The 25652-nt window shown below is 41.1% G+C and overlaps 1 protein-coding gene and 1 long non-coding RNA gene across 5 annotated transcripts in view; one reads left to right on the forward strand and one right to left on the reverse strand.

Annotated features, from left to right (window-relative positions):
• Positions 1 to 14459, forward strand: part of LOC137203359 (uncharacterized) — a 47602-nt gene extending 33143 nt beyond the window's left edge. The window contains exon 3 of the long non-coding RNA XR_010933061.1: positions 14147 to 14459. This is a non-coding gene — a long non-coding RNA (uncharacterized lncRNA). The remainder of the gene's footprint in view (positions 1 to 14146) is intronic.
• Positions 10416 to 25652, reverse strand: part of GALNT1 (polypeptide N-acetylgalactosaminyltransferase 1) — a 125467-nt gene continuing 110230 nt past the window's right edge. For all 4 annotated transcript variants that reach the window (XM_067699327.1, XM_067699326.1, XM_067699329.1 and 1 more), the window contains 3 exons: positions 17299 to 17397; positions 16681 to 16815; positions 10416 to 11602 (listed from right to left, as the gene is read on the reverse strand). In XM_067699327.1, coding sequence (XP_067555428.1) covers positions 11456 to 11602; positions 16681 to 16815; positions 17299 to 17397 — 381 coding nt within the window. In that variant the 3' untranslated portion in view covers positions 10416 to 11455. The remainder of the gene's footprint in view (positions 11603 to 16680; positions 16816 to 17298; positions 17398 to 25652) is intronic.

The following is a 25652-nucleotide window of genomic DNA, read 5'->3' on the forward strand; positions in this document are numbered from 1 at the left end:
AGTTCTGTGAAAAATGCCAATGGTAGTTTGATAGGGATTGCATTGAATCTGTAGATTGCTTTGGGTAGTAGAGTCATTTTCACAATGTGGACTCTTCCAATCCAAGAACATGGTATATCTCTCCATCTATTTGTATCATCTTTAATTTCTTTCATCAGTGTCTTATAATTTTCTGCATACAGGTCTTTTGTCTCCTTAGGTAGGTTTATTCCTAGACATTTTATTCTTTTTGTTGCAATGGTAAATGGGAGTGTTTTCTTGATTTCACTTTCAGATTTTTCATCCTTAGTGTATAGGAATGCCAGAGATTTCTGTGCATTAATTTTGTATCCTGCTACTTTACCAAATTCATTGATTAGCTCTAGTAGTTTTCTGGTAGCATCTTTAGGATTCTCTTTGTATAGTATCGTGTCATCTGCAAACAGTGACAGCTTTACTTCTTCTTTTCCGATTTGGATTCCTTTTATTTCCTTTTGTTCTCTGATTGCTGTGGCTAAAACTTCCAAAACTATGTTGAATAAGAGTGGTGAGAGTGGGCAACCTTGTCTTGTTCCTGATCTTAGTGGAAATGCTTTCAGTTTTTCACCATTGAGGACGATGTTGGCTGTGGGTTTGTCATATATGGCCTTTATTATGTTGAGGAAAGTTCCCTCTATGCCTACTTTCTGCAGGGTTTTTATCATAATTGGGTGTTGAATTTTGTTGAAAGCTTTCTCTGCATCTTTTGAGATGATCATATGGTTTTTCTCCTTCAATTTGTTAATATGGTGTATCACGTTGCTTGATTTGCGTATATTGAAGAATCCTTGCATTCCTGGAATAAACCCCACTTGATCATGGTGTATGATCCTTTTAATGTGCTGTTGGATTTCTGTTCGCCTGTGAAGCCATCTGGTCCTGGGCTTTTGTTTGTTGGAAGATTTTTAATCACAGTTTCAATTTCAGTGCTTGTGATTGGCCTGTTCACATTTTCTATTTCTTCCTGATTCAGTCATGGCAGGTTGTGCATTTCTATGAATTTGTCCATTTCTTCCAGGTTGTCCATTTTATTGGCATAGAGTTGCTTGTAGTAATCTCTCATGATCTTTTCTATTTCTGTAGTGTCAGTTGTTACTTCTCCTTTTTCATTTCTAATTCTGTTGATTTGAGTCTTCTCCCTTTTTTTCTTGATGAGTCTGGCTAATGGTTTATCAATTTTGTTGATCTTCTCAAAGAATCAGCTTTTAGTTTTATTGATCTTTGCTATCGTTTCCTTCATTTCTTTTTCATTTATTCCTGATCTGATTTTTATGATTTGTTTCCTTCTGCTAACTTTGGGGTTTTTTTGTTCTTCTTTCTCTAATTGGTTTAGGTGCAAGGTTAAGTTGTTTATTCGAGATGTTTCCTGTTTCTTAAGGTAGGATTGTATTGCTATAAACTTCCCTCTTAGAACTGCTTTTGCTGCATCCCATAGGTTTTGGGTCATCGTGTCTCCATTGTCATTTGTTTCTAGGTATTTTTTTATTTCCTCTTTGATTTCTTCAGTGATCACCTCATTATTAAGAAGTGAATTGTTTAGCCTCCATGTGTTTGTATTTTTTACAGATCTTTTCCTGTAATTGATATCTAGTCTCATAGTGTTGTGGTTGGAAAAGATACTTGATACAATTTGAGTTTTCTTAAATTTACCAAGGCTTGATTTGTGACCCAAGATATGATCTATCCTGGAGAATGTTCCATGAGCACTTGAGAAAAATGTGTATTCTGTTGTTTTTGGATGGAATGTCCTATAAATATCAATTAAGCCCATCTTGTTTAGTGTATCATTTAAAGCTTGTGTTTCCTTATTTATTTTCATTTTGGATGATCTGTCCATTGGTGAAAGTGGGGTGTTAAAGTCCCCTAATATGAATGTGTTACTGTCGATTTCCCCTTTTATGGCTGTTAGTATTTGCCTTATGTATTGAGGTGCTCCTATGTTGGGTGCATAAATATTTACAATTGTTATATCTTCTCCTTGGATCGATCCCTTGATCATTATGTAGTGTCCTTCTTTGTCTCTTCTAATAGTCTTTATTTTAAATTCTATTTTGTCTGATATGAGAATTGCTACTCCAGCTTTCTTTTGGTTTCCATTTGCATGGAATATATTTTTCCATCCCCTTACTTTCAGTCTGTATGTGTCTCTAGGTCTGAAGTGGGTCTCTTGTAGACAGCATATATATGGGTCTTGTTTTTGTATCCATTCAGCCAATCTGTGTCTTTGGTGGGAGCATTTAGTCCATTTACATTTAAGGTAATTATCGATATGTATGTTCCTATTCCCATTTTCTTAATTGTTTTGGGTTCGTTATTGTAGGTCTTTTCCTTCTCTTGTATTTCTTGCCTAGAGAAGTTCCTTTAGCATTTGTTGTAAAGCTGGTTTCGTGGTGCTAAACTCTCTCAGCTTTTGCTTGTCTGTAAAGGTTTTAATTTCTCCATCAAATCTGAATGAGATCCTTGCTGGGTAGAGTAATCTTGGTTGCAGGTTTTTCTCCTTCATTACTTTAAATATGTCCTGCCAGTCCCTTCTGGCTTGCAGTTTCTGCTGAAAGATCAGCTGTTAACCTTATGGGGATTCCCTTGTGTGTTATTTGTTGTTTTTCCCTTGCTGCTTTTAATATGTCTTCTTTGTATTTAATTTTTGACAGTTTGATTAATATGTGTCTTGGCAGATTTCTCCTTGGATTTATCCTGTATGGGACTCTCCGTGCTTCCTGGACTTGATTAACTATTTCCTTTCCCATATTAGGGAAGTTTTCAACTATAATCTCTTCAAATATTTTCTCAGTCCCGTTCATTTTCTCTTCTTCTTCTGGAACCCCTATAATTCAAATGTTGGTGCGTTTAGTGTTGTCCCAGAGGTCTCTGAGACTGTCCTCAGTTCTCATTCTTTTTTCTTTATTCTGCTCTGCAGTAGTTATTTCCACTATTTTATCTTCCAGGTCACTTACCTGTTCTTCTGACTCAGTTATTCTGCTATTGATCCCATCTAGAGTATTTTTAATTTCATTTATTGAGTTGTTCATTGTTGTTTGTTTCATCTTTAGTTCTTCTAGGTCCTTATTAAATGTATCTTGCATTTTGTCTATTCTATTTCCAAGATTTTGGATCATCTTTACTATCATTATTCTGAATTCTTTTTCAGGTAGACTGCCTATTTCCTCTTCATTTGTTAGGCCTGGTGGGTTTTTATCTTGCTCCTTCATCTGCTGTGTGTTTTTCTGTCTTCTCATTTTGCTTATCTTCCTGTGTTTGGGGTCTCCTTTTTGCAGGCTGCAGGTTCGTAGTTCCCATTGTTTTTGGTGTCTGTTCCCAGTGGCTAAAGTTGGTTCAGTGGGTTGTGTAGGCTTCCTGGTGGAGGGGACTAGTGCCTGTGTTCTGGTGGATGAGGCTGGATCTTGTCTTTCTGGTGGGCAGGTCCACGTCTGATGGTGTGTTTTGGGGTGTCTGTGGACTTATTATGATTTTAGGCAGCCTCTCTGCTAATGGGTGGGGTTGTGTCCCTGTCTTGCTAGTTGTTTGGCATAGGGTGTCCAGCAGTGTAGCTTGCTGGTCGTTGAGTGAAGCTGGGTGTTGATGTTGAGATGGAGATCTCTGGGAGATTTTCGCCATTTGATATTATGTGGAGCTGGGAGGTCTCTTGTGGAGCAGTGTCCTAAAGTTGGCTCTCCCACCTCAGAGGTGACTCCTGGCTGCAGCACCAAGAGCCTCTCATCCCAACGAATTTGGGATGATTCGTTGTCTATTCATTTATTCCACAGATGCAGGGTACATCAAGTTGATTGTGGAGCTTTAATCCGCTGCTTCTGAGGCTGCTGGGAGAGATTTCCCTTTCTCTTCTTTGTTCTCACAGCTCCCGGGGCTCAGCTTTGGATTTGGCCCCACCTCTGCGTATAGGTTGCTGGAGGGCGTCTGTTCTTCACTCTGACGGGACGGGGTTAAAAAAGCCGCTGATTCGGGGGCTCTGGCTCACTCAGGCCAGGGGGAGGGAGGGGTACGGATGCGGGGTGAGACTGCAGCGGCAGAGGTCGGCGTGACGTTGCACCAGCCTGAGGCGCGCCGTGCGTTCTCCCGGGGAAGTTGTCCCTGGATCCCGGGACCCTGGCAGTGGCAGGCTGCACAGGCTCCCCAGAAGGGGGGTGTGGATAGTGACCTGTGCTTGCACACAGGCTTCTTGGTGGTGGCAGCAGCAGCCTTAGCGTCTCATGCCCGTCTCTGGGTCCGCGCTTTTAGCCGCGGTTCGCGCCCGTCTCTGGAGTTCCTTTAAGCAGCGCTCTTAATCCCCTCTCCTCGCGCACCAGGAAACAAAGAGGGAAGAAAAAGTCTCTTGCCTCTTCTGCAGCCCCAGACTTCTCCCCGGCCTCCCTCCCGGCCAGCCGTGGCGCACTAACCCCTTCAGGCTGTGTTCACGCTGCGAATCCCAGTCCTCTCCCTGCGCTCTGACCAAAGCCCGAGCCTCAGCTCCCAGCCCCGCCCACCCCGGAGGGTGAGCAGACAAGCCTCTCGGGCTGGTGAGTGCCAGTCGGCACCTATCCTCTGTGCAGGAATCTCTCTGCTTTGCCCTCCGCACCCCTGCTGCTGTGCTCTCCTCCGCGGCTCCGAAGCTTCCCCCTCCGCCACCCGCAGTCACTGCCTGCGAAGGGGCTTCCTAGTGTGTGGAAACCTTTCCTCCTTCTCGGCTCCCTCCCACTGGTGCAGGTCCCGTCCCTATCCTTTTGTCTCTATTTATTCTTTTTTCTTTTGCCCTACCCAGGTACGTGGGGAGTTTCTTGCCTTTTGGGAGGTCTGAGGTCTTCTGCCAGCGTTCAGTAGGTGTTCTGTAGGAGTTCTTCCACATGTAGATGTATTTCTGGCGTATCTGTGGGGAGGAAGGTGATCTCTGCATCTTACTCTTCTGCCATCTTCCCCTCTGAGTTCTTCTGTATCACTTAATCTGCTGTTAATTCCCTCTGTGTGTTTTTCATTTCAGTTATTGTATCCATCAGCTCTGACCGGTTCTTTTTATATTTTCTAGTTCCTTATTAAAATTCTTACAGTGTCAATTCTATTCTTTCCCCTAGTTCAGTTAGCATTCTTATTACTATTGCTTTGAATTCTTTCTCAGGTAAATTATTTATCTCTGTTTCATTAGGGTTTTTTTCCCTTGATCTTTTGTTTGAAACATATTCCTCTGTAGGCTCATTTTAACTTTCCATGTCTCTATGAAATTAGGTGAAACAGTTACCTATCCTGGTCTTGAAGGTGTGTCCTTGTATGGGAGCATTCTATGCAGTCTGAGTGTGCCCAGTAGCTTTGGCGCAGAGCTGGTTCTCAAAAGAGCATGAACTGCCTCTTTCCCTGGGGTGTTCTGGGAGCCACCTCTTTGGTGGGAGGTAAGAACGGAATTGGAGGGGCTAGAGCCAGAGCCAGGTGCAAGCTGGGGTCTTCCTATGCTCAATGGCTGTAACTGCTCTACTGGGGCCAGGGCTGGGGCCTAAGGGGATGGAGCTGGAGCTGCAAGGGAGTTGGGTTTCTCCCAGGTGTGGTAGCAGCCTCCACCTTGGTTTGGGATATGGCTGAGGCCTGAGGACTTGGGGCTACACTTCTGTGGTTTCACTTTTTCCCTGGTGTGCACGCCTTGGTTAGAGGCTGGGTTGGCGAAGGAGGGGTTGATGCCATGCCACTGAGCTGGCCCAGCCCCCTCCCACATGTATACAAAGCTCCAATGATGCTTCTCTCTGCCCTGGAGCTAGCTTCACTCCCTTCTGAGTCTGCGCAAGGACTGGTGCTCTCGTGATGGTCTCCACCCTGGAGATAGCCTTGCTCGCTCCTGTGTGTGTGCACCAAAGGGCTCGCTGGCAATGGCTGGCCAGAGGCAGGGCCGGGTCTGAGCTGGCTCAGTTCTCTCCAAGTATGCATACGCTCATTGAAAACTACAGCTTCTGCCTTAGTGGCAAGCAGCACCAGAGCAAGGGGGACTGGAGCCAGGAGCCCAGTGCAGGCTCGGGAGTGTGCTAGGGTGGTCCCGGCAAACTGGCCAGAGCCCCAGGCAGTTTTCAATCTGCTGCCTCCACACTGTGATCGGAAGTAAGCAAGTCCACGCATATGTTCTTCAAGAATGGGGTCTCAGTTTCCTATAGCCCTCAGGTAAGCCCCACTGGTTTTCAAACTCACTAAAAGCGCTCATCTTCCTGATGTCAGGCCCCTGTGCTGGCGTGCCTAGTAAGTGGCTGGAACCCCTCACTACCCGGGGAGGATCCCTGAGCCTGTGATCTCTCCCTCCTCTTCTGTATCCCCCACTAGGGGTGCAGGTCTCCACCAGATTGCTTCTTTTCCCTTCCTACCAGGCTCTGTGTGCATCTTTCTTTACAGCCTTGGTTGTGGAAGAGCTGTTCTGCTAGTCCCCACGCTGACCTGAGAGTCGCTCCATATGTATTTGTAGTTTTGATGTGTTTGTGAGGGGAGGTGAGCTCAGCATCCTCCTATTCCACCGTCTTTGTCTTCAGCAAACTTTTTTTTTTTTTAACATTCATACTGGGGACTCACTTCCTCTTTTATATAGTGATTTCATAATTTGTGGAGTGTAGGGAACTGGATATTTTTCAAAAAGACTTGTATTCTAATGATTCCCAGCAAAGGCCATAAATCTACTTTTTCTTGATCTGCAGACCTCATGAGTGTGGCATTAAACCCTTGATCTGGGTAAAAGCAGGCCTTATGATTACAGAGGTGGCACCATCCTCATCACCATTTACACTCGCAAGAGGGGCAGAGTTAGTCAACCACTTTTTGGTTTCCTTCACGAGGTGCCAGACTTCTTTACCTATCCTTAGGTGTAACTCCTCTGACTATCCCAGCTTTATGCATATCTTTAATTCTCCAACTTTGTTCAGGCCTAAGCTCCTATTCCCCAAACTCTGGTTACTATATTTTGTCCTTGGAGAGGAAGGGCTTTCATGTTTAGCAGTTACATCTGTGGCTTAAGTTTATGTATCCTTTTTTTCCCCCAGACATTAGGGATTTTCTATATTTTCTTCTGAGCTCAGCATCCCAATAGGAAATATGTTAGTTGTAATTTATTCAGCCTCTGGGTGTTTTGTAGCAGTGGAGAAAATCTTGCTATCTTATTTCCCCCAGTACTTTATTGAGGTATAATTCACGTACAATAAAATGCATATATCCTAAGTACACAGCTCAAAAAAATTTTAAAAGTTTATGCATGTTACCATCATCTAAATCACTTTATAGAATACTCCCATCATTCCAGAAAGTTCTCTCATGCTTGTTTCCACCCTGTGCTGACCCAGAGGTAACCACTCTGTATTTGCTTTGCCTGTTCTTGAACCTGATATAAATGTAACATGTCTAGCTTTCTTTGTTCAACATTTTTTAGACTTATCCTTGTTGTTCTATCAGGAATTCACTTTTTAAAATCGCAGACTAATATCCCAGTGTATAAATGTACCATTAGTTTGATTATCCACTAACTTGCTGATGGATATTTGGGTAGTTCCCAGTTTGGAACTATGAGAATATTCTTGCACAAATCTTGCTGTGGGCCCATATACTTGTCTCTCTTGGTTGTATCTGTGGACGTAGAGTCACTGAGTCATGGGGTAGGCAAATGTTTACCTTTATGAGGAACTGGCAAGCTCTTTCCCAAGGTGACAATACCAATTGACATACACCAGTTGCTCCACATTCTCACCATTCAGCAGGTACGCAGTGTGATTTCCTTGTGGTTTCATGGTTTCATCTTGCATTCCCTGATGACTGATGTTGGGCACCTTTTCCTGTGCTAATTGCACATTTGGATAGCTTCTGTGAAGTGTGTATTCAAGTCACTGATTTTTATATTGTGTTACTTTTGAAATGGCTTTTACAAGTTGTTTTTCTGCATATGAATCCTTTGTCATTTACATGTATTGCAAATGTTTTCTCCTTGGTCATGGCTTGCCTTTTTACCTTAATAGTATCTTCTTGATGAGAAGGGTTTAATTTTGGTGAAATTTATCAGTTTTTATCTTTTATGGTTGACATCTTTTGTGTCCTAAAATACCTGCCTATCCTGAGAGTCATGGAGATACTGTTTTCTTCTAGAAGATTTGCTTTGCCTTCACATTTAGGTCTCTGATCAATTTTGAATAAATGCACATTGCATTAAAGCATCAATGTTTGGTGTTTTCTCATACAGGTATCATTACTCCAGGTCCAACTGAAATCACATTCCATAACAACTTACTGAATTGCTTGGTGTTTTTGTTGAAAAGTCAGTAATTACATACGTGTGGATCTATTTCTGGACTCTCTATTCTATCCATTGATCTACGTCTGTCCTAACTCTAGTACCACACTCAATTTCTGTAGCTTTAAAGCAAGTCATAAAATCGAGTAAAGTCTTCCAACTTTTTTTTCTTCTTCAAGATTTTCTTGGCTATTTTGGGTCTGCTGCATTTCATGTATATTTGCCAATTTCTACAAGAAAGCCTCATATTTTGATTTCATTGGATCTGCAGATCAATTTGTGGGCAATGAGATCTTAACAGTATGTAGTCTTTCAATTCATGAACATAAAGTATCGATTGCAGTGTTCTACAGTTTCTCTCAGCAATGTTTTGTTGTTTTCCGGGTAGAAGTCTTGCACCTCTCTTGTTACCTTACTTTTGAGGTATTTGACTTCTTTGATGATAAATTATATATTTAAAATTTAATTCCCAATTGTTTGTTGCTAGTGTATAGACAGTACAACTGAGTTTTGCCTCATATCCTGCAAAATTATCAGTTCTGATAGATTTATCAAGCAAACACTTCAAGAAATCAGAGAATAGGAGCAGTGTCATATAATTGGAAACATCTGATTTTCTGAACAGTAAAAAGTGATTCACTCTTTGTATACCTCTTTTTACAGTTATCACCTCAGAAATACTACCTTCTTTCTGATTTCCTTCTCCTTTGCAGAATATGTAATTCTGGAGTTAAATTTATTCTTGGTATAGTTCTTAAAAAATGGAGACAGCACCAAATCTTTACAGAGAAACCTTTGTTTTTCAGCTGAATGTAGAATAGGGAAATGAGGACATGACCTACATGCTGCCTTTTATTTGCAGAACGGTGAACAAAGTACTATTTTTCAGATCCCAATTAGAACAGAAAGACGTATTAAAATGGGTTGGGATTGGAGTAGGGTGAACAGATTGGTGAGATTCAAATTGTCCTTAACTGTCACATTTACGAATTATTCACTAGTCAAGTAATAATCCCATCTTTTCATCCTTTGCTTTCTTCTTCATTCATTCCTTTCTTCCCAATTTAATTTTTAACAGTGTTTAGCACACTGCCTAATCTACAAAGAGCTATAGAGAACAGAGATCTATTTTAACTTCAGATAAAACCAATGTAAAGCAAAACTATTCAGGAATATTTTATATTTTCAAAGTACTTAGGAATTCTTTAATTAGAAAAATAAAGGCAATGGGATTATCTATTGGATTCTAAAAGTAACCAAGAATTAAATCACTCACATCCCCCTCTTAAAAAAACACAACAAAACCTTAAATTACATTGCTGTTAAGTTTTCTTACAGTAAGAAATAAGACCAACCTACACTAGAGTACAAAAACCTGAAATTCTGAGCATGAAAATAATTTATTGATTAGACATCTGGTTTATTCAAGCATAAGGCCTACCAAAGATAGCATTAACACAGCTCATGGAATAGGAAAAAAACCCCATCCAGCACCTCCTTTGTCTCAGATTTCCTGGGGACAAAATTTGTGCATTCTGTACTACAGCCTCACCCTAAAGCATCCACATGTGCTTGATATTAACGAATAGGATATGAGAAACTTTCTGTACACTCAACTTGGCAAGCATCATTAGTGATGCAACAACATTTTTAGGCACAAGAAATAGCACTGCCTGCAGTGAGAGCCTTTGACAAAGAAAATATCATTAAATATAATCTTACAAATAGGAAGAAAAATATATGCACTTTTGCCAATGGACTGCTTTACGTATCAGGAAAAATGTCACAATCAGATTTTCTTTCGATAATTAAAACAATTTAATTGATACTCAACTTTAATCAATACTCAGGTTATCTTGTATTAAAAATCAGAAAAATAAAACAGATTTAACCTAAATGCAATTTAGGGAAGAAATGCAGGACTAATAATATGGAATAATAATTGCACTTCTTCAGCTAACTCATTAAAAAATGCCAATTAAACATTTTCAGTCAAATTTTATTAAAAAAAAAAGCAGCAGATCAACATTACAATTCAAGAACCTAATCTAAATATGCACTTGACAATGAAGCACATCTGAGTATGGAGTGAAAAAAGTTTTTTCCAAAAAACCATCAAAGGTATCATCTCCAAATACCCAAATAATAAATCACTTCTGCAGGCCGTCTATTGAGTGGAATCATAAACAAAGAACAGAAGATTTATTGCTGTGAAAACAAATCTGTAGTACAGTAGTATGAATCTTGGGTAGTTATTAAACATAGTCAGTTGAATCAAGTTAGGAAGTTGAAAATCTAATAAGAAATTTGTGTGTGAGAGAAAGTCTATAAGCCAGTTGACCCAAGAGCAACTGAGATATCAAACTTGTTCAGTGAAACCAGACATTATTTTAAATCTCCATTTTTTGAAGGCAATTAAAAATTACAATTCCAACAGCCCACAAACCAAATAAAAAAAACAACTGTAGAAAGCAATTAAAACTACGTTCAAGGAGCCACTTTTTCAGCTCAATTTCAGCACCCCAAGGAAAAAAAAAGCATCCATGACTATCACAGATGAAAACAGAATGAAATGTCATTGGAATCAGTTATTTTCCCCCACTGAGGTATAAAATCTATATAGAAATTTGATACTATACTATAACAAATTGTACTTCTCATAGTTCTGTTTTAATTTCCTTTTAATTTCCTTTAAACCCTGTTTAATATAGTCTTTTTAATTGTAAAAATGTTTTCATGATTCTGAATCTGGTTCCAGTTCTTTTTCATTTATTTTTATATCAATATTTAATATACTGGCTACCAGTTCTAATCAGAAAAAAAATCTTGGACATCTCTTCATTATAACAGCACATTCAGCAGAAATGACTGATGTGCAAGCAAACCATAAAAGGTGCAGCTCTCTGGAAAGCACATTTCGTAGATTGTTTCAGTCTGAATATTCTTTACAATGATTCTTGATGAAAGACTCTTAATCTTGTAAACATCAGTGTGCACAATCTCGCTACTAACGTAGTTTCACGTCCTTGGACAGGAAGGCCGGTTCACAGCTAGTGAAAGAGAGAGCAGTTTAAGTTTTAATGGCTGATAAACCTTACATCCTGCAGGAGGAAAGCACTTTTCCTTTTTTGCTACTTAAGAATGTGGCAGAAATGTATGCTGAGGTAGCCCAGTCAATCCTTATTTTTTTCTTTTTTTGTAAATTTGGTCTCAGAATATTTCTGGAAGGGTTACATTTCGAAGAAGCCACTGCTGGGACCGGCTTCCATTGCAGTCTCTAATGCTGGGCACCTGGCTGTCCTCTTCTGTGGCTTTATCCAGGCACTGATTACTGTTCACATGCTGCAGGGTTAATTTCTGAAAATGACAGGAAAGAAGTCTTAATATGAAAGTGGAAAACAAAACCAAAACACCTCAACCATTTTTTGTGATTATGAAATTCCTCTGTAGAAAAGGGATTACTTAAGACAATGGAGAAATGTACCTGTGTAAAGACAGCATTAAGAGCTATGTCGGGGGAGAAAGGCACTGGGGGTACAGTGCATTCTGCTGGATTTGCAGTCAGATGACCTCAATTCTAAGTCCCAATTCTGCCATAAGCTCTGTAATACTGTGAGAAATTTTACTTTTTTGTGCTTCAGTTTCCTAAAAAAGTGATCAGATTAGTGATTTCTAATTTAGGATCCTCAACCTATTTTCAAAAAGCTATCTCAAAACTGCTTCGTTTTCCCATGATAAGGCTCTTCAAATTAATTCTGTGATTCCAAGTTTCAAGTCTTTAGAAACTCAGGTCTTTTTGAAGACTCGAAATCGTAAGATTTATACAACAGTCCAGATGAGAGTTAACAGACACATACTGACCATACTAATGAATCTGATACCAAGCCCCGGTCAGGTGGAGAACTCCAAAGCAGCTATGTAGGCATCTGCATTAAGCGTTATCCTAATAAGTATGTAACTATAAGGAAATATGTTTATTCACACATTTTTACTCACGGCTCTATTTTAATGTAATTCTTTTATCTCATTTAATTTTCATAAGGAACATTTCATTTTCATAAGGCCTCCTTTGTACCTATTTGAACTTCAAACAAAGCAAAACCTAATGACTGTATACAGTACAGCTACTTTAGCTTTCAGTCACTTCTGTGTTATGCTCCATGTGGAAGCTGGCAAAAGGCAGTGCACATTCGCAGATGTCACAGTTTACTCTCAACACTGACTTCAGTAATATCGAAGGGTCAGTGTTAGATACTTTACTTTAGCTCCAATAAATGCATAACAAGAAGACCGGGAAGGGCTTCCCTGGTGGTGCAGTGGTTAAGAATCTGCCTGCCAATGCAGGAGACACGGGTTCAAGTCCTGGTCCGGTAAGATCCCACATGCCACAGAGCAGCTAAGCCCATGCGCCACAACTACTAGGCCTGCGCTGTAGAACCCATGCTCTGCAACAAGAGAAGCCACGGCAATGAGAAGCCTGCGCACCGCAACAAAGAGTAGCGCACCGCAACGAAGAGTAGCCCCCGCTCTCCGCAACTAGAGAAAGCCTGTGCAAAGACCCAACGCAGCCATACATGCATACATGCATACATACATATATAAAAAGACCGGGAAAAGTCAGCATGGCTGGGGCTGTTTTTACTTTTATGCAGATGCTGTGTAGTTTGTTTTGAGGGGATGCACTTTGCAGTCAGACATTTCTGTAGTGAACCCCAGATTTGTCACATGTCAACAATATGCCCCTGAGCAAAAACCTCTCTCAGCCCCAGGTCCCTCATCTATAAAATGGGGACAAGAATGCTTCTAGAGCTGTGCGGAAATGTTAAGATAATGAACAGAAAGTGCCGCCCAGCTCAGAGGCACTCATACAACATCCTGAGCAGCCACGGACACAGTCTGGCAGCCCCGAGAGCGAAGCACACAGCTTGCTGCTAAGGCCTTTAAGACAAAAACAAAGCACTTTAAAAAGAACCCCCCAAACATTCCAGAAGGCCCTTCAAAGCTTCTCTGAGTGGCCAACTTCATCAGGCCCACTGTCAGTATTAATAAAAACAAAAAAGCACAACAAAAAACTTAGTTGGGAAATTGGTCTTTATCACCCTAATTTTTAAAAATGTCATTATTTCACTTATTGAGAATCATTAAAATAAACTTGTAACAAAGACAGAGGTTATTGATACATGCTGGGTATTTAACTGCTCAAAATTAAGACAGAATCCCTATAATTTCAGGAAGCTAACATCCCTTCAGGAGACCAGGACTCTGGTGAAGAGCCCTGTTCCAGACACAGCTCTCTGGCTGCTGACAGCAGGGGCACAGTTCTGTGGCTCGTGACTCTGTGGGGACTGTGGTCACCGTACTCAGCAGAGGATCCATCAGCATGGACTAGTTTCCACACAGAAAGAGTGTAACTAAGGCAACAGGCTAATTGTAACCTCTGAAAGGAGGATGAAAGCTATAGTTATCATTGCATAAAGTCCACCTGCAACCTAGAAAAAAAATAATTTGCCGCCCTCTACCCCTAATCTCTAGATATAACTGTGTTAAAATCTACATTTTCATTCCAGAAAGGACAGCTACAAGTAGTCAAAGCAAAAGAGCCTGGTGTCGTAAACTCTCTGCAATGTATACTATAAACAAGACAAAGATATAATATACAAATTTAATAGAAGACAGTATGGTATTGTGCAAAGAATCCTGGATTAAGAATCCCAGGTCTGTCTGAGATCTGGTAACACCATTTACCTGCTCTGTGACCTTGGGCAATTAACTTCCATTCTGGGCTTCAATGTCCACATGTATTAAAAACAATGTCCTGAATTTTATTTCTAGGGTTCCTTTGAAATCTAAGATTTCATGACTTTAGATTATACATTACTGACATAAGTGTTATTCTTCCAGACTGCAGTTTTCAACTGATGGAGGCAGGACAACTCTGATGGGCCGTCCGGAGCTCCCTGTGCAGTCAGCTCAGACTGTGGGACCCACATCGCAGCTTGACTCCTCCCTCTGCCAATTCTTCTGTCTCCCTTTTCACAGGTGTTGATCTAAAGGATGCTCCCTAATAAACATCCTGAATACGAACCTTGGAGTGGAGTCTGCTTCTGGGAGAACCCAGCCGGCAATACTAGAATTTAATCTCAGTGAAGACACCTTGCAGAGTGCTCCAGGGGTTTTAAAACTTTACACTCATAACTGGTTCTTTCAAAATATCCTAAATCACTTCTAGCTCCTTAATTTCTAAGCAAACATCTACTTCTGAATAACTGCTGTGGTAGACTGTGTATCTTATACACAGTCTGCCAATGGCCATTCCCACTCCCTGTCTCCTGGCCACATCACACCATAAAGACTGGAAATGCAAATGCCTGCTTTCCCAGCCTCCCCTTATGGCTGGGGGATCACTATGAGATGAAGTTCTGGCCCATGGGGCACAGCAGAGCCTGCTGCAGGGGATCCAGGAAAAGCTTTGGCTTTCCTGATAAAGAGCAATTCACGCAGTAGTGCAACATTCCTCTTCCCTTCTTCCTGTCTTGAGTTGGGTGTGATGGTGAGCACTGTAGCAGCCTTCTAGAGGCCACAAGAAAAAGCCAAGAATATTGCTGCAATGTTACCCCTGACATCACTGTATCACTGAATCCATGCCAGAAGCCACTTACATCCAGACTTAAGAAAAAACTAAACCACTATTTGTTCATGCTACTATAAATAGGTTTATATTACCTAATTAAACATACCATCATTCTTCAATGAACACATACAATTGGGAGGCTTTTTAATTTTCAAAATATTTTGGCTTCACAATGACTGTGGGGTGCCACTGGCATTTACTGTCTGGACTCAGAGATGCCATATATCCTGCAGGACCTGGGGCAGCTACATCCAAAATGGCAACGGCATGCACCATGGAAAACCCTGCAACAGAATATTCAGGCCACTTCCAACAGTCATATTAACTGAGCTACTGCTCGCTCGCTCGCTCGCTCGCTCTCTCTCTCTCTCTCTCTCTCTCTCTCTCTCTCTCACACACACACACACACACACACACTTTTTTTTTAACTATAGTTTGATACTGTGAAGGGAGACCCAGGATTTATAAAACATGGTCTTTGCCCTCCAGGATCTAACTAATAGTGGAGAAAAAGACTGGTAGATAAATAACTACAAAGAAGCACAGAATTACAGGGGTCAGAGACAATTGTAATTAAGACAGAGAGAGCTAATTTCTGGCTGCGATCCACGGAAGTGATGTCAATTCTGGGCTCTCAAGAACAGGCAGGATTTGTTAGGCAGATGGAACTGTATGATCTTAAATGTAAAGTGGGAAAGTACAGGATACGTTCAGGGAATAGCTGGTCGAAGATGAAAAGTAGACCAGGGTTTGTATGTGATGCAGTATACGGAGAAAAGACAGCCAAAGTCACAACTTGGTTTGGGCATCTCCATTGAGGGGGTAGAATGAAGCAGCAGAGTGAGCCAAGCAGACAAAAGAAGTAGAGAAAAAGCTAAGAGAAGAAACTAAACAGTAGTGCATCTAAAGCCAATGGATACAAGGATTTTAAAAGAGCATCTGCTTAGCAATAGTAAATACTACAGAGAAGTTAAGAAAAAGAGACGAGAATGTCCTGGCTTTGCATCCAGGGGCTGTTTCTATATAGTGTCAGACCAAGGCAGAAGCCAGGTTGAAGAACCAGAGGCACAAGTGCCAGCCATTCACTCGCCATCATACGGCACAGGAGAAAAGTAGGATGGTATGTACAAAATAAAATAGGCAAAAGTCTGTCCCAACATGAAGAAGAAAACCAGTGCTTGTAAGCGGAAGAAAAAGAACCAGAGAAAGATATATTGAAGATGCTGGTGCTGGTTCCAGAACCATAGAGCAAAAAAGCATAAGTTGGGAGGTTAGCCAGGTATGAGGAAAGGAAGAGAGGTTTACTGGAGATGCTTTGATTGCTTTTAAGTACCGCTATTTGAGTACAACATATAGCAGGTGGGGAGAGGGAGTGGCTCCAGAGGAAAGCAAAGACAAATAGTTTTATTATATATGTCACTGAAAAATCACTGAGCCAGAGAATTTCGTTAATTAAATCTCACCTTTTACCTCAGTGTTTAATTCGGTAATTTTAAAAGCCTACTTAACCGTTCCATTTCTACCACAGTGGCTGGCAAAGCTTAAGGACATACGGAGGGAAGAGTGATTACATAGTAACAACAAGGACCCAGGGACTGGAGGCAATTCTAATTTAATTACTGGAGAGATTAAAACATGTTTATTTTACGTATATTGCTTTTCCTACCTGTCAATTCTTGGAATATAAGAACAATTTGATCCATATGCAGATTCCACAAGAATTCACTCTTCTAGATATAAAATATTTTATACAATACACCCAATGACACCCAATTTTATTCCTATATTCAACTGGATAACTTACCACCGGATCATACTCCCAAAGCTGGTTGCCTTTTAGGTGGTGGCATTTGAGCATTGTGACTGGGCCATTAAGTTTGGAGACATCCAAGCAAAGGTCATCTGTTCTAATTTCTTTGTTGGCAGTGTAAGAGAAAACCTGAAAAACAAAAATGCACACATATAAGCTTTAACAGCAAAATAAATTAGCGTTTTATATGCCCAAGAATCTGGCAGAGAAAAAGACAAGTATTTCAAGATACATGCTTTTTGAACTTTATTAGTGTAATGGAGAATAAATAACTCAGAAAAGACACCACTATTTTTGCAGAGAGGAAAAAAAAATGATCTTAAGTTCTCTGTATATACGGAGTGTACTGTCAAGGGTTGTCATCTGTTTGACTAAAAAGGGCAGAATAAATCTCACGTACAACAATGTAAACACAGTTCTCAGAAAGGGCCTTTTACAAATGTTTCATTTAAAAAATAATCATTAGATTGAAGGCTCTATTCTCCTAAAGTCTTTATTATTTTCTCTTTAAAGGTAGGAAAATATTTCCTGAATGATGTCATGAAATAAAAAAGGAAGAAGATGAAAACAAATCCAAAAATTACCCCTTTAAAGCTTTACTAAAATACTCACCTGATTACCTCCCATACCGTGACAGTTAAAAATTCCAACTTTTTCATTCTCTTTTCTAGCCATGTTATCTAGACACTGATTTGTTTCCACATTTCGTATCTAGGGGGACAATGAATAATGAAAAATATCACGAGTTAGAGAGGTTAACTAGACAGACACATACATATCTAACACACACACATTAAAATCAATCTAAACTTCCCACTAAATCTCTTAATTCCTTAGGTAAGGGCTATGAGTTGGGAGGGAAAAAAAATCACTGTCTGGCTATCTAAGATTCTGTGATCTAGAAAGGTCTTACTATTTATATAAGTAATTTTTGTGTTTCATGGAGAAATCCTTTAAGTTCTTTCTTTCTTTCATCCCAAACTGTTCTTCTATGATTTGTATTTAACTCAGTAAGCTCTAGTTTGCCTAATAATATAAAGCAACTTAACAGCTCCCTGTGGACACTGTTTGCCACCAAGATAAGGGGGCATTACTATTGATAACTACTTTGATGACTTTTTAGGAGGCTCAAGGTGGGTATTTTCTTTTTTTTTTTTTTTTTTTTTTTTTTTTTTTTTTTGCCGTACGCGGGCCTCTCACTGTTGTGGCCTCTCCCATTGCAGAGCACAGGCTCCGGATGCGCAGGCTCAGCGGCCATGGCTCACGGGCTCAACCGCTCCGCGGCATGTGGGATCTTCCCGGACCGGGGCACGAACCCGCATCCCCTGCATCGGCAGGCGGACTCTCAAACACTGCGCCACCAGGGAAGCCCAAGGTGGGTATTTTCTAAGCAAAGAACCTGGAACTTGGCTTAACTGGAAAGCCTAAGCATGGTGTGTAGTGTAAACACCATTCTTCCATTAGGTACTTGTCAGTTACATAAAAAAGTTGAATCAGTCATCTGAATTAGGAAGAATATTTTAAGCACTGATATATTTTTTTCCTCTGAACCACTACAGTTTAAAAGCATATGGCAAATTAATAGACATTTGTAAAGTTCTAAATCTGTTGTCATGGGTGGTACTGTCAGCAGGTAAGCCGGAAGGGAGAAGTGGGACAAACTATATCTGTCATGTCATGTAGATAGAAAAGGAGTAATTGTGTGTGTGAGAGAAACTGGGGGGAAAGTTAAAACCACAAATAACCCATTTATTTTTATAAACATGTATAGTCTACGTATTATTCCACTATTTTAATAAGGCACTAACAAGTCCAGATGCATTTTTTTCTTATAAAGATACAATAGCATAAGTATGAATAACTGTATTATTCCCAGAGGATCAGAATAAGAACTGGGGCTTTGGCAAAAGAGAGGCCTGGGTTTAAGTCCAAATGATCCAAACCCTCTGAGGACAATTTCCTAAGAGAGACTAGTCAGCTCTATGTTGAGGTTGGGTAAGACAGTGCATCCACACGCCTACTTCGGAGTCTAGCACGTAGTGGACTCAGAAACGGTAATAATTCTGTGCTGCCACCTTATCGCTAGTCAACTCCATCTGGCTATTCCATCAAAACCTCAAACTCAGTTCATGCAAAAACAGGATTTTCCAACTCCTTAATGCTAATACTTCTTCACCTGAATATTTCAACATACCCCTGCCACTCCACCCCTGACCCTGAGGAGTGCTACCTAAAACAAACATCCATCTTCATTCCTCCATATATTCCCCCCTTCCCCTGATACCCCTAGTTTTATTAATAATCCCACAAGCTGTCAAATTATTCAAGCTGGAAATCACAAGGCCTTTTTTTCCTGGGTGTAGCATATCACATCAGTATCCAGGAATTCTTTTACCACGTAATGCACATCATCTTTTTATCCGTTATTTTAAAGCAGAAACCTATTACCTCATAAATAGATTTTACAAAAGGTTTTATAGTTAGATACAATTTTACATAAAACACACCTTTCTGTACCTTAATGGATAATCAATTAATACTTGATGATCATGGCTATCTTACTTGACAAAAAATTTAGTTCAAATTTTGACAAGGTGAGTCTTTATCTCATATATTCATATAAAACAATTATTTCCTTATACTTTTGAAAAAGTTACAAACTCCCCAGTCCTTTGTTTTCATCAATTTTTTTCTTTCAAATATAGATGTAGAGGTTTCTCAAGAAAGGTGATAAATGTCACAGAAATGATTAGGGAAGAACCAACATTATTGTCAGCTTCTCCCTCTCACATGGAATGGGTTTTTTTGGTTAAATAATTATCTTTTATCAAACTTAATATAATAAAAATTAAAAAAATAAAATTCTCGGGCTTCCCTGGTGGCACAGTGGTTGACAGTCCGCCTGCCGATGCAGGGGACACGGGTTCGTGACCCGGTCCGGGAAGATCCCACATGCCGCGGAGCGGCTGGGCCCGTGAGCCATGGCTGCTGAGCCTGCGCGTCCAGAGCCTGTGCTCCACAATGGGAGAGGCCACAGCTGTGAGAGGCCCGCGTACCGCAATAAAATTCTCCCCAAATGTAATTGGACTTCCTATCACTCAGTAACTATCTTATAATAAATCAACTTTGGCTATTCTGTTTCCATAACTGATGTTGCTAAAAATTACAGCAAATAAATTACACTTACTCTGCACTAGGCATTGTTCTATGAGTTTTACCTGTAACAGCTTATACCACCCTTACACCATTCCTATGAACAATTCTGGATTGTTTTCTGACATAAGAGATCTGAGCCTCCAACCCTTGAGGATACTACTGACAACTAGATGTTAAAAGTAGAGTTCTCCAAGGATTGGAAACCATTACTTCCCAACAACTGTTTTGGTGACAATGAACCTTGATCAGCAAGACGTGGCCCAGCTGAGACGGGTGGTCAGAGAGTGGGTGGGCCTCTGGTGGGGCCTGATGGCACTTCTCCAAAGTGCAGGGGAGGGGTGGAGAGAAGCCCCGCACACTCGGTGAGGAAGGACCTTCTGTAGAAGGGGAGCTGTGATGTTTGGTCCCTGGGCAGAGAGGATTCTGTCTGGCTCAACGCATAAAGTGGCATCTTTGAGCTGCTCTTCAGGCTGGTTTTTCCACATGTTAGATTGCTAGCGAAGACAATTTTCAGGGAATATCCCCCTCCTTTGTAGTAATACATGTGGGCTACCTCACCTACAGAGTGTGTGAGATGATTTTTGAAGGAAATGAAAAACCAGGATGACTAGGGGTGAGTTTTGGGAACAATTCTGTTCTTTATGATGTCAGGAGGCAGGAGATCATTTAATAGGTTTCTTTGGTGGGAGTTAACTTTGAAGAGTCTTTGAGGAAGGGAAAAATTAGGAACATTAAAAAAAAAAGTTGAATCAGATGTTCAAAATGGTAATTCTATACAGCTTTAAGGCTATGTAACCAATTACCGGCTTTCTAGTGAACTATGGAATGGTGGTGATAATACTTGTTTCAATGTTCATATTGGAATGGAAATAGGTACCAGACTTGGTTACTCAAAATCTGACACTTAAAAAAAGTCATAACAATATATGAACGATGCAGTCAGGGGAAAATAGCCGCACTTTCAAGGTGTCTGGAGGCAGATGGGTAGGCATGAGAGCTCAGGGTTGGGGGACACGCAGAGCTGGGCCTCACGCCCGGCTCCACCTGCCATGTGACCTTGGCAGGTCAGTACTCTAAGACAGTTATTCCCAAAACCATGATTTGAACAACTGAATAAACTGTTTTTCAGTATCTGCCACTGAAAAAATGATTTTGTGATCAAGTATGTTTGGGAAATACCAGATTAACAAATTTGAATAGGTTTTCTTTACTGAAGGACTTCTCAAAGCCTTTTAACATAGACTCTTGGTAGGGATGGGGACTGATAGTACAGAAGGATATAATGCTGCTTTTTATAAAGCAGCATTTCCCAAACATTTTTGGCCATAAAATCCACCCCTCCTCCCCTATCCCTTGCCTTTCTAACAGGCACCTTGAGAGATATCAGACACCAGCATTCTTTAGAACATAGTAAGTGGGAAATGTTGCTGCACAAACCTCATTTTCTAATCTGTAAAACAGGGATAACACTCTCTCTCACATTTGCTGAGATCCCTTAGTGAGGTAACACATACAGAGACCCAGCAGAAACCGACACCTAGTAGGTCCACAATAGCTGTTGGTTCTCCTTAACTCAGGTGTACAACAGCTGTCACTAAAATATTATTTTCAACCTTATGAGTTGATGATTGTGAATGCACTCATTCCTGGGAAACCAGGAATGAAACCAGGCAAGAAATCAGAGCCTAAGTTTCTTGGTTTCTGCTATAGTCTCCTCCAGAATCCTGGCACCTTCATTAGGGTAGACAATGTAAGCAGTTAAAGGATTCTTAGAATCTACTATTACGGAATCTAGATTTACTTTTTCCCCTTCTGCCGTGAGGGTAATACTTGTTAGATACGAGAAAGGGTATGAGTGTTAGTCGTTAACAGCACAAGCTCTCAAGCCAGACTGCCTGTGTTCAAATCCTGTCTCTTCCATTTTGTGGTTGTGACCTGAGCCACGTTGCTTAAACCATTTATTTGTGCCTTAATTTACTTACCCGTGAAGTGGGGAAAAATAGCACCTATCTCAGAGTGCTGGGAAATGAGTTAATATTTGTAAAGCATCAGACTGGTGCTTGACATAAAGTTCATGCTCAGTAAATTTTAGGGTGGAAAAGTAAATGGTCAGTCCATAAGCCTGGCTACACTGTTAAGAGTCTGGATTATTTGCTTTCTGTGTCTGCTGTTTAGACAATTCACCTCTTGGATTAACAACAACTAGATATCACAATGAAACACATTTATTCAGTTCCAGGTCCCTACAGGAGCTATGAGAGCCAGACTTTGTGGAGCCAGACGTGCTAAATGTACACATTCCGATTTCCCTTTCTGCTCTAAAATCCTATGACTTCAGGTTTCCCTGGGCCCTTGTAACATGACAAGAGGTACCTGATAGGCTAAATTCCAGTCCTAGCAAAGGAAGGCTCACAGAGGTGGAGCTATCACAAGCACAAGCTCCCTAGCTGCACTTTGGCTGGTGCTCGAGAACAACCCCAGTCCCAAAATCAGAGCTTCGACCTGACAGTGTGGCCTAGTATTAAGGACATAAATGCTTAAGACCAGCTGCTTAGTTACTAAGTTAATAACAAGCAGGCCACAGAGGGTAAAATCTGTTTCTTATATAGAAAGCCAGCTGGCAAGAGGCAGGTAAAAGGCAAGCTTGCCTAGGCAATCATCTACTGTGTGTTAGACAAGTGGCTCTTTGTAATATGCCTATATTCTGACCTAGCTAACAATGCCTAGGTGTTGTCCAAAATTGGGTCAGTTCTGAAAAAAAAAAAAAAAAAGCTCCTCATTCTTTATTCTGAAGGCAAGCAATTGCTATCAATCTTCCCATGGCATCACCCACGCTGGGCCTTTCTTGACTGGAATGAGGCCCCAGCAAAGGGAATGGATACTCACTAATGAGACAAGGAACTCCGCATACCCTCACTTGTTTGAGGTGACTTCCTTAAACCACAACAAAGTTCAGAGGCAGGGAGCTCAGGTCAACCATGAAGTAGCCTTAGGAACTACCAAGGACAAACAAGGAGTCTGTGCTCGCTCTGGCACTGGAAGACACTGCAACCAGGCTGATCAGTTTCTAACTCACCACCGCGCAGCTCCCCGCTGTGATCTAGCTGCTCTACCGCATCCTACTTTTCCACGTTACATCTCCTCCTCTTTCCCCCATCACCAACACCCGCTCTTTACTCTCAGCCAACGATCTTGTGTTCAGCTGAAGAAACAAAGCTCACCAGAGAAGTCCCTCACACTCCCACCTCAAACTACCAGCCTCCAGCTCTCAACCCACAATTTGCCTGACTCGGCCCCGGCCCCCATTTCCTTCCAGCTGCGTGGATGAACTGCCCACCCTCCAGCCTCTACCTCCACTGTGCACCACAGCCCATTCCCCCACCTACTAAACGTGACTCCTGGACTCCTGCAAGCGGTGGCTCTTTTCTATCTTCACATTTTCTCTTTTGTGTCCTTGGCATCAGCACAGTTTCATCTTAGTAAAAATAAACAGAAAAAACCTTCTTTAACCCCATTTACCCCTCCAGCTACCACTCATTTCTCTGTTCAGCTTTACAGCAAAATTTCTTATCCACACTCATGATCTCCACTTCCTCTTCTCCTGATCTCCTGTGAAGCCATCAGAGATTCCGTCCCTACCGATCTCCACCGGAACCCACTTGACACAGTGAGATGGAGCCTCCTGACAGCGTCTCCCTCACCAATCCAACGGCTGGTTCTCAGGACTTGTCTCCCTCCTTTCTCTGCAGTGTTCCACACGATGGATCACTTCCTTCTTTCTTGAAGCAAGTCCTTCACTTACTGGGGCATCACTTTCTTGGTTCTTTTCCTATTTCAGAAATAGTAACTGTTTTTTTTTTTTTTTTTTTTTTTTTGGCCATGCCATGTGGTTTGTGGGACTTTAGTTCCCTGACCAGGGATAGAACTTGTGCCCCCTGCAGTGGAAGCACAGAGTCCTAACCACTGGGCTGCCAGGGAATTCCCTCTCTTCCTATTTCAATGCTCTCTCCTTCTCAGTCTTTTTGGCTGATTCCTTCTCACCTTCACAATTTCTAAATTGTGGAGTTTTTTATGGCTTGGTCCTCAGTCCTCTTGTCCATCTACAATACATTCACTCCCCCCGCAAGGTGCTCTCATAAAGTTTTGTGGTTTTAAAAACCACCTATATACTGCCAACCCCTAACTTTAGATCTCCATCGCAAACTTTTGTCCAAGCTGCAGGTTTTTTAATGCAAATATCTATCCACTATCTTTACCTGGATCAAATCTTAACATGTCCCAGACTGCACTGCTGAGCGCCTTCTGCACCTGCTCTACAGGCCTTCCCATCTCAGTAAGGCCAACTTCACTGCTCCAGAGTCTCAGTCAAAATCTTAATATAATCCTTGGCTATTCTTTTCCTTTCACCAATACACCAGTTCTACTCTTGTTCCCACAGAGTTCTTTTTGACATAGCAGACAATCTGATCCTTTTCAGTGAAAGTCTGCTCATCTCTCCCTGCAACTTCCCACCTCAGAACAAAACCCAAAGTCCTTACTATGGCCTACAAGCTCTATGTGATTTGGCCCTCACTACGTCTTGACCTTATCTTCTTCTGCTCTCCCCCTGTCCACTATACCCAGACAACTGGCCTCTCTGCTGCTTCTGGAATGTGCCAAAGTACATTCCTGTCTTAGGGCCTTTGCACTTGTTTTCCTTGTGCCTGGAACACTCTTTCCCCAGAAATTCATCTGACTTGCTCCTTCACTTCCTTCAGATCTCTGCTCAAAAATCACCTTATAAGAGAGGATTTTTTCAACTACTCCACATAAAAGAGCACCACCACTCCCGCCCACAAGTCATTCTATCCCCTTTGTCCTTACCACCACCTGACACCGTGAATATTTAAAAAAAAAAAGAAAAATCTGTCTTTCTCCAGAGACTGTAAGATCCACAAAAGCAGAGACTTTATTTTATTCACTGTATTCCCAGTACTTAAAATAGTATCTATCAAATAGTCCGTATGCAAATATTTGTTGAATGAATGAAAGGAAGGAAGAAGTGACAACCTCCTGCAGATCGGGGGTGGGGGGGCCGACTTTTCCTGAATGTCAGGAAGATTCAGTCCTGGGGTGGGACCTGGAGGTGGCCCTGTCCACACAAATCAACATTCCCTGTCGTGACTTACAAAGAAAATTTTGCCCTGCTATCAATTCCTGTCACAGAAGTGTTGAGTTTTTCTTTTTTTCTATTTGGATTCACATGCCTTCAAAAAGTCAATTTTATAATTTAAAGGTTTATAAAGATTTGCAATGAACTGCAGACAGACCCAGTAAAAACAAAGTTTCTTTACTATAAGCAATGCACTTTCATACAGTATTTCCTAAGCTATTAAAAAATGTTGGCCATAAGTAGCTAAATTGATTTATAAACCACTTCTGGGTTGTAATCAGAAAATTGAAAATCACTGCCTTGACCTAATAAAAAGAGGGACCTTGGGGAATTAGAAGATTATTAAGAAAGGAGAACCAGAATCTTTATGGCCCCCTGGCTTGAGGTATTGCACTGTAGTAAAGAAGAGGAAAAGCACTTTCTCAGTAGTAACACATAGTAGTCCAACACTTCTGCTCCAACAAGTAGAGGGAAAAACAGCTAAATTGCAGAAATCCTATTTTTGAGTCTATTAGAGAGCAATGGAAGCAATTAGGGTGAGGTGAACTATAATCCCAGAAAGGGAAGAGCCCTCCCTGGGTGAGCTGACAATCACCAGATGTCTTCCTCAGTAAGGACATTTGCTGATGGTGCAGGCTGAGAACAGGGTGTGGCCCAA

Source organism: Pseudorca crassidens, chromosome 12, assembly GCF_039906515.1.
Source record: "Pseudorca crassidens isolate mPseCra1 chromosome 12, mPseCra1.hap1, whole genome shotgun sequence".
NCBI classification, from domain to species: domain Eukaryota; kingdom Metazoa; phylum Chordata; class Mammalia; order Artiodactyla; family Delphinidae; genus Pseudorca; species Pseudorca crassidens.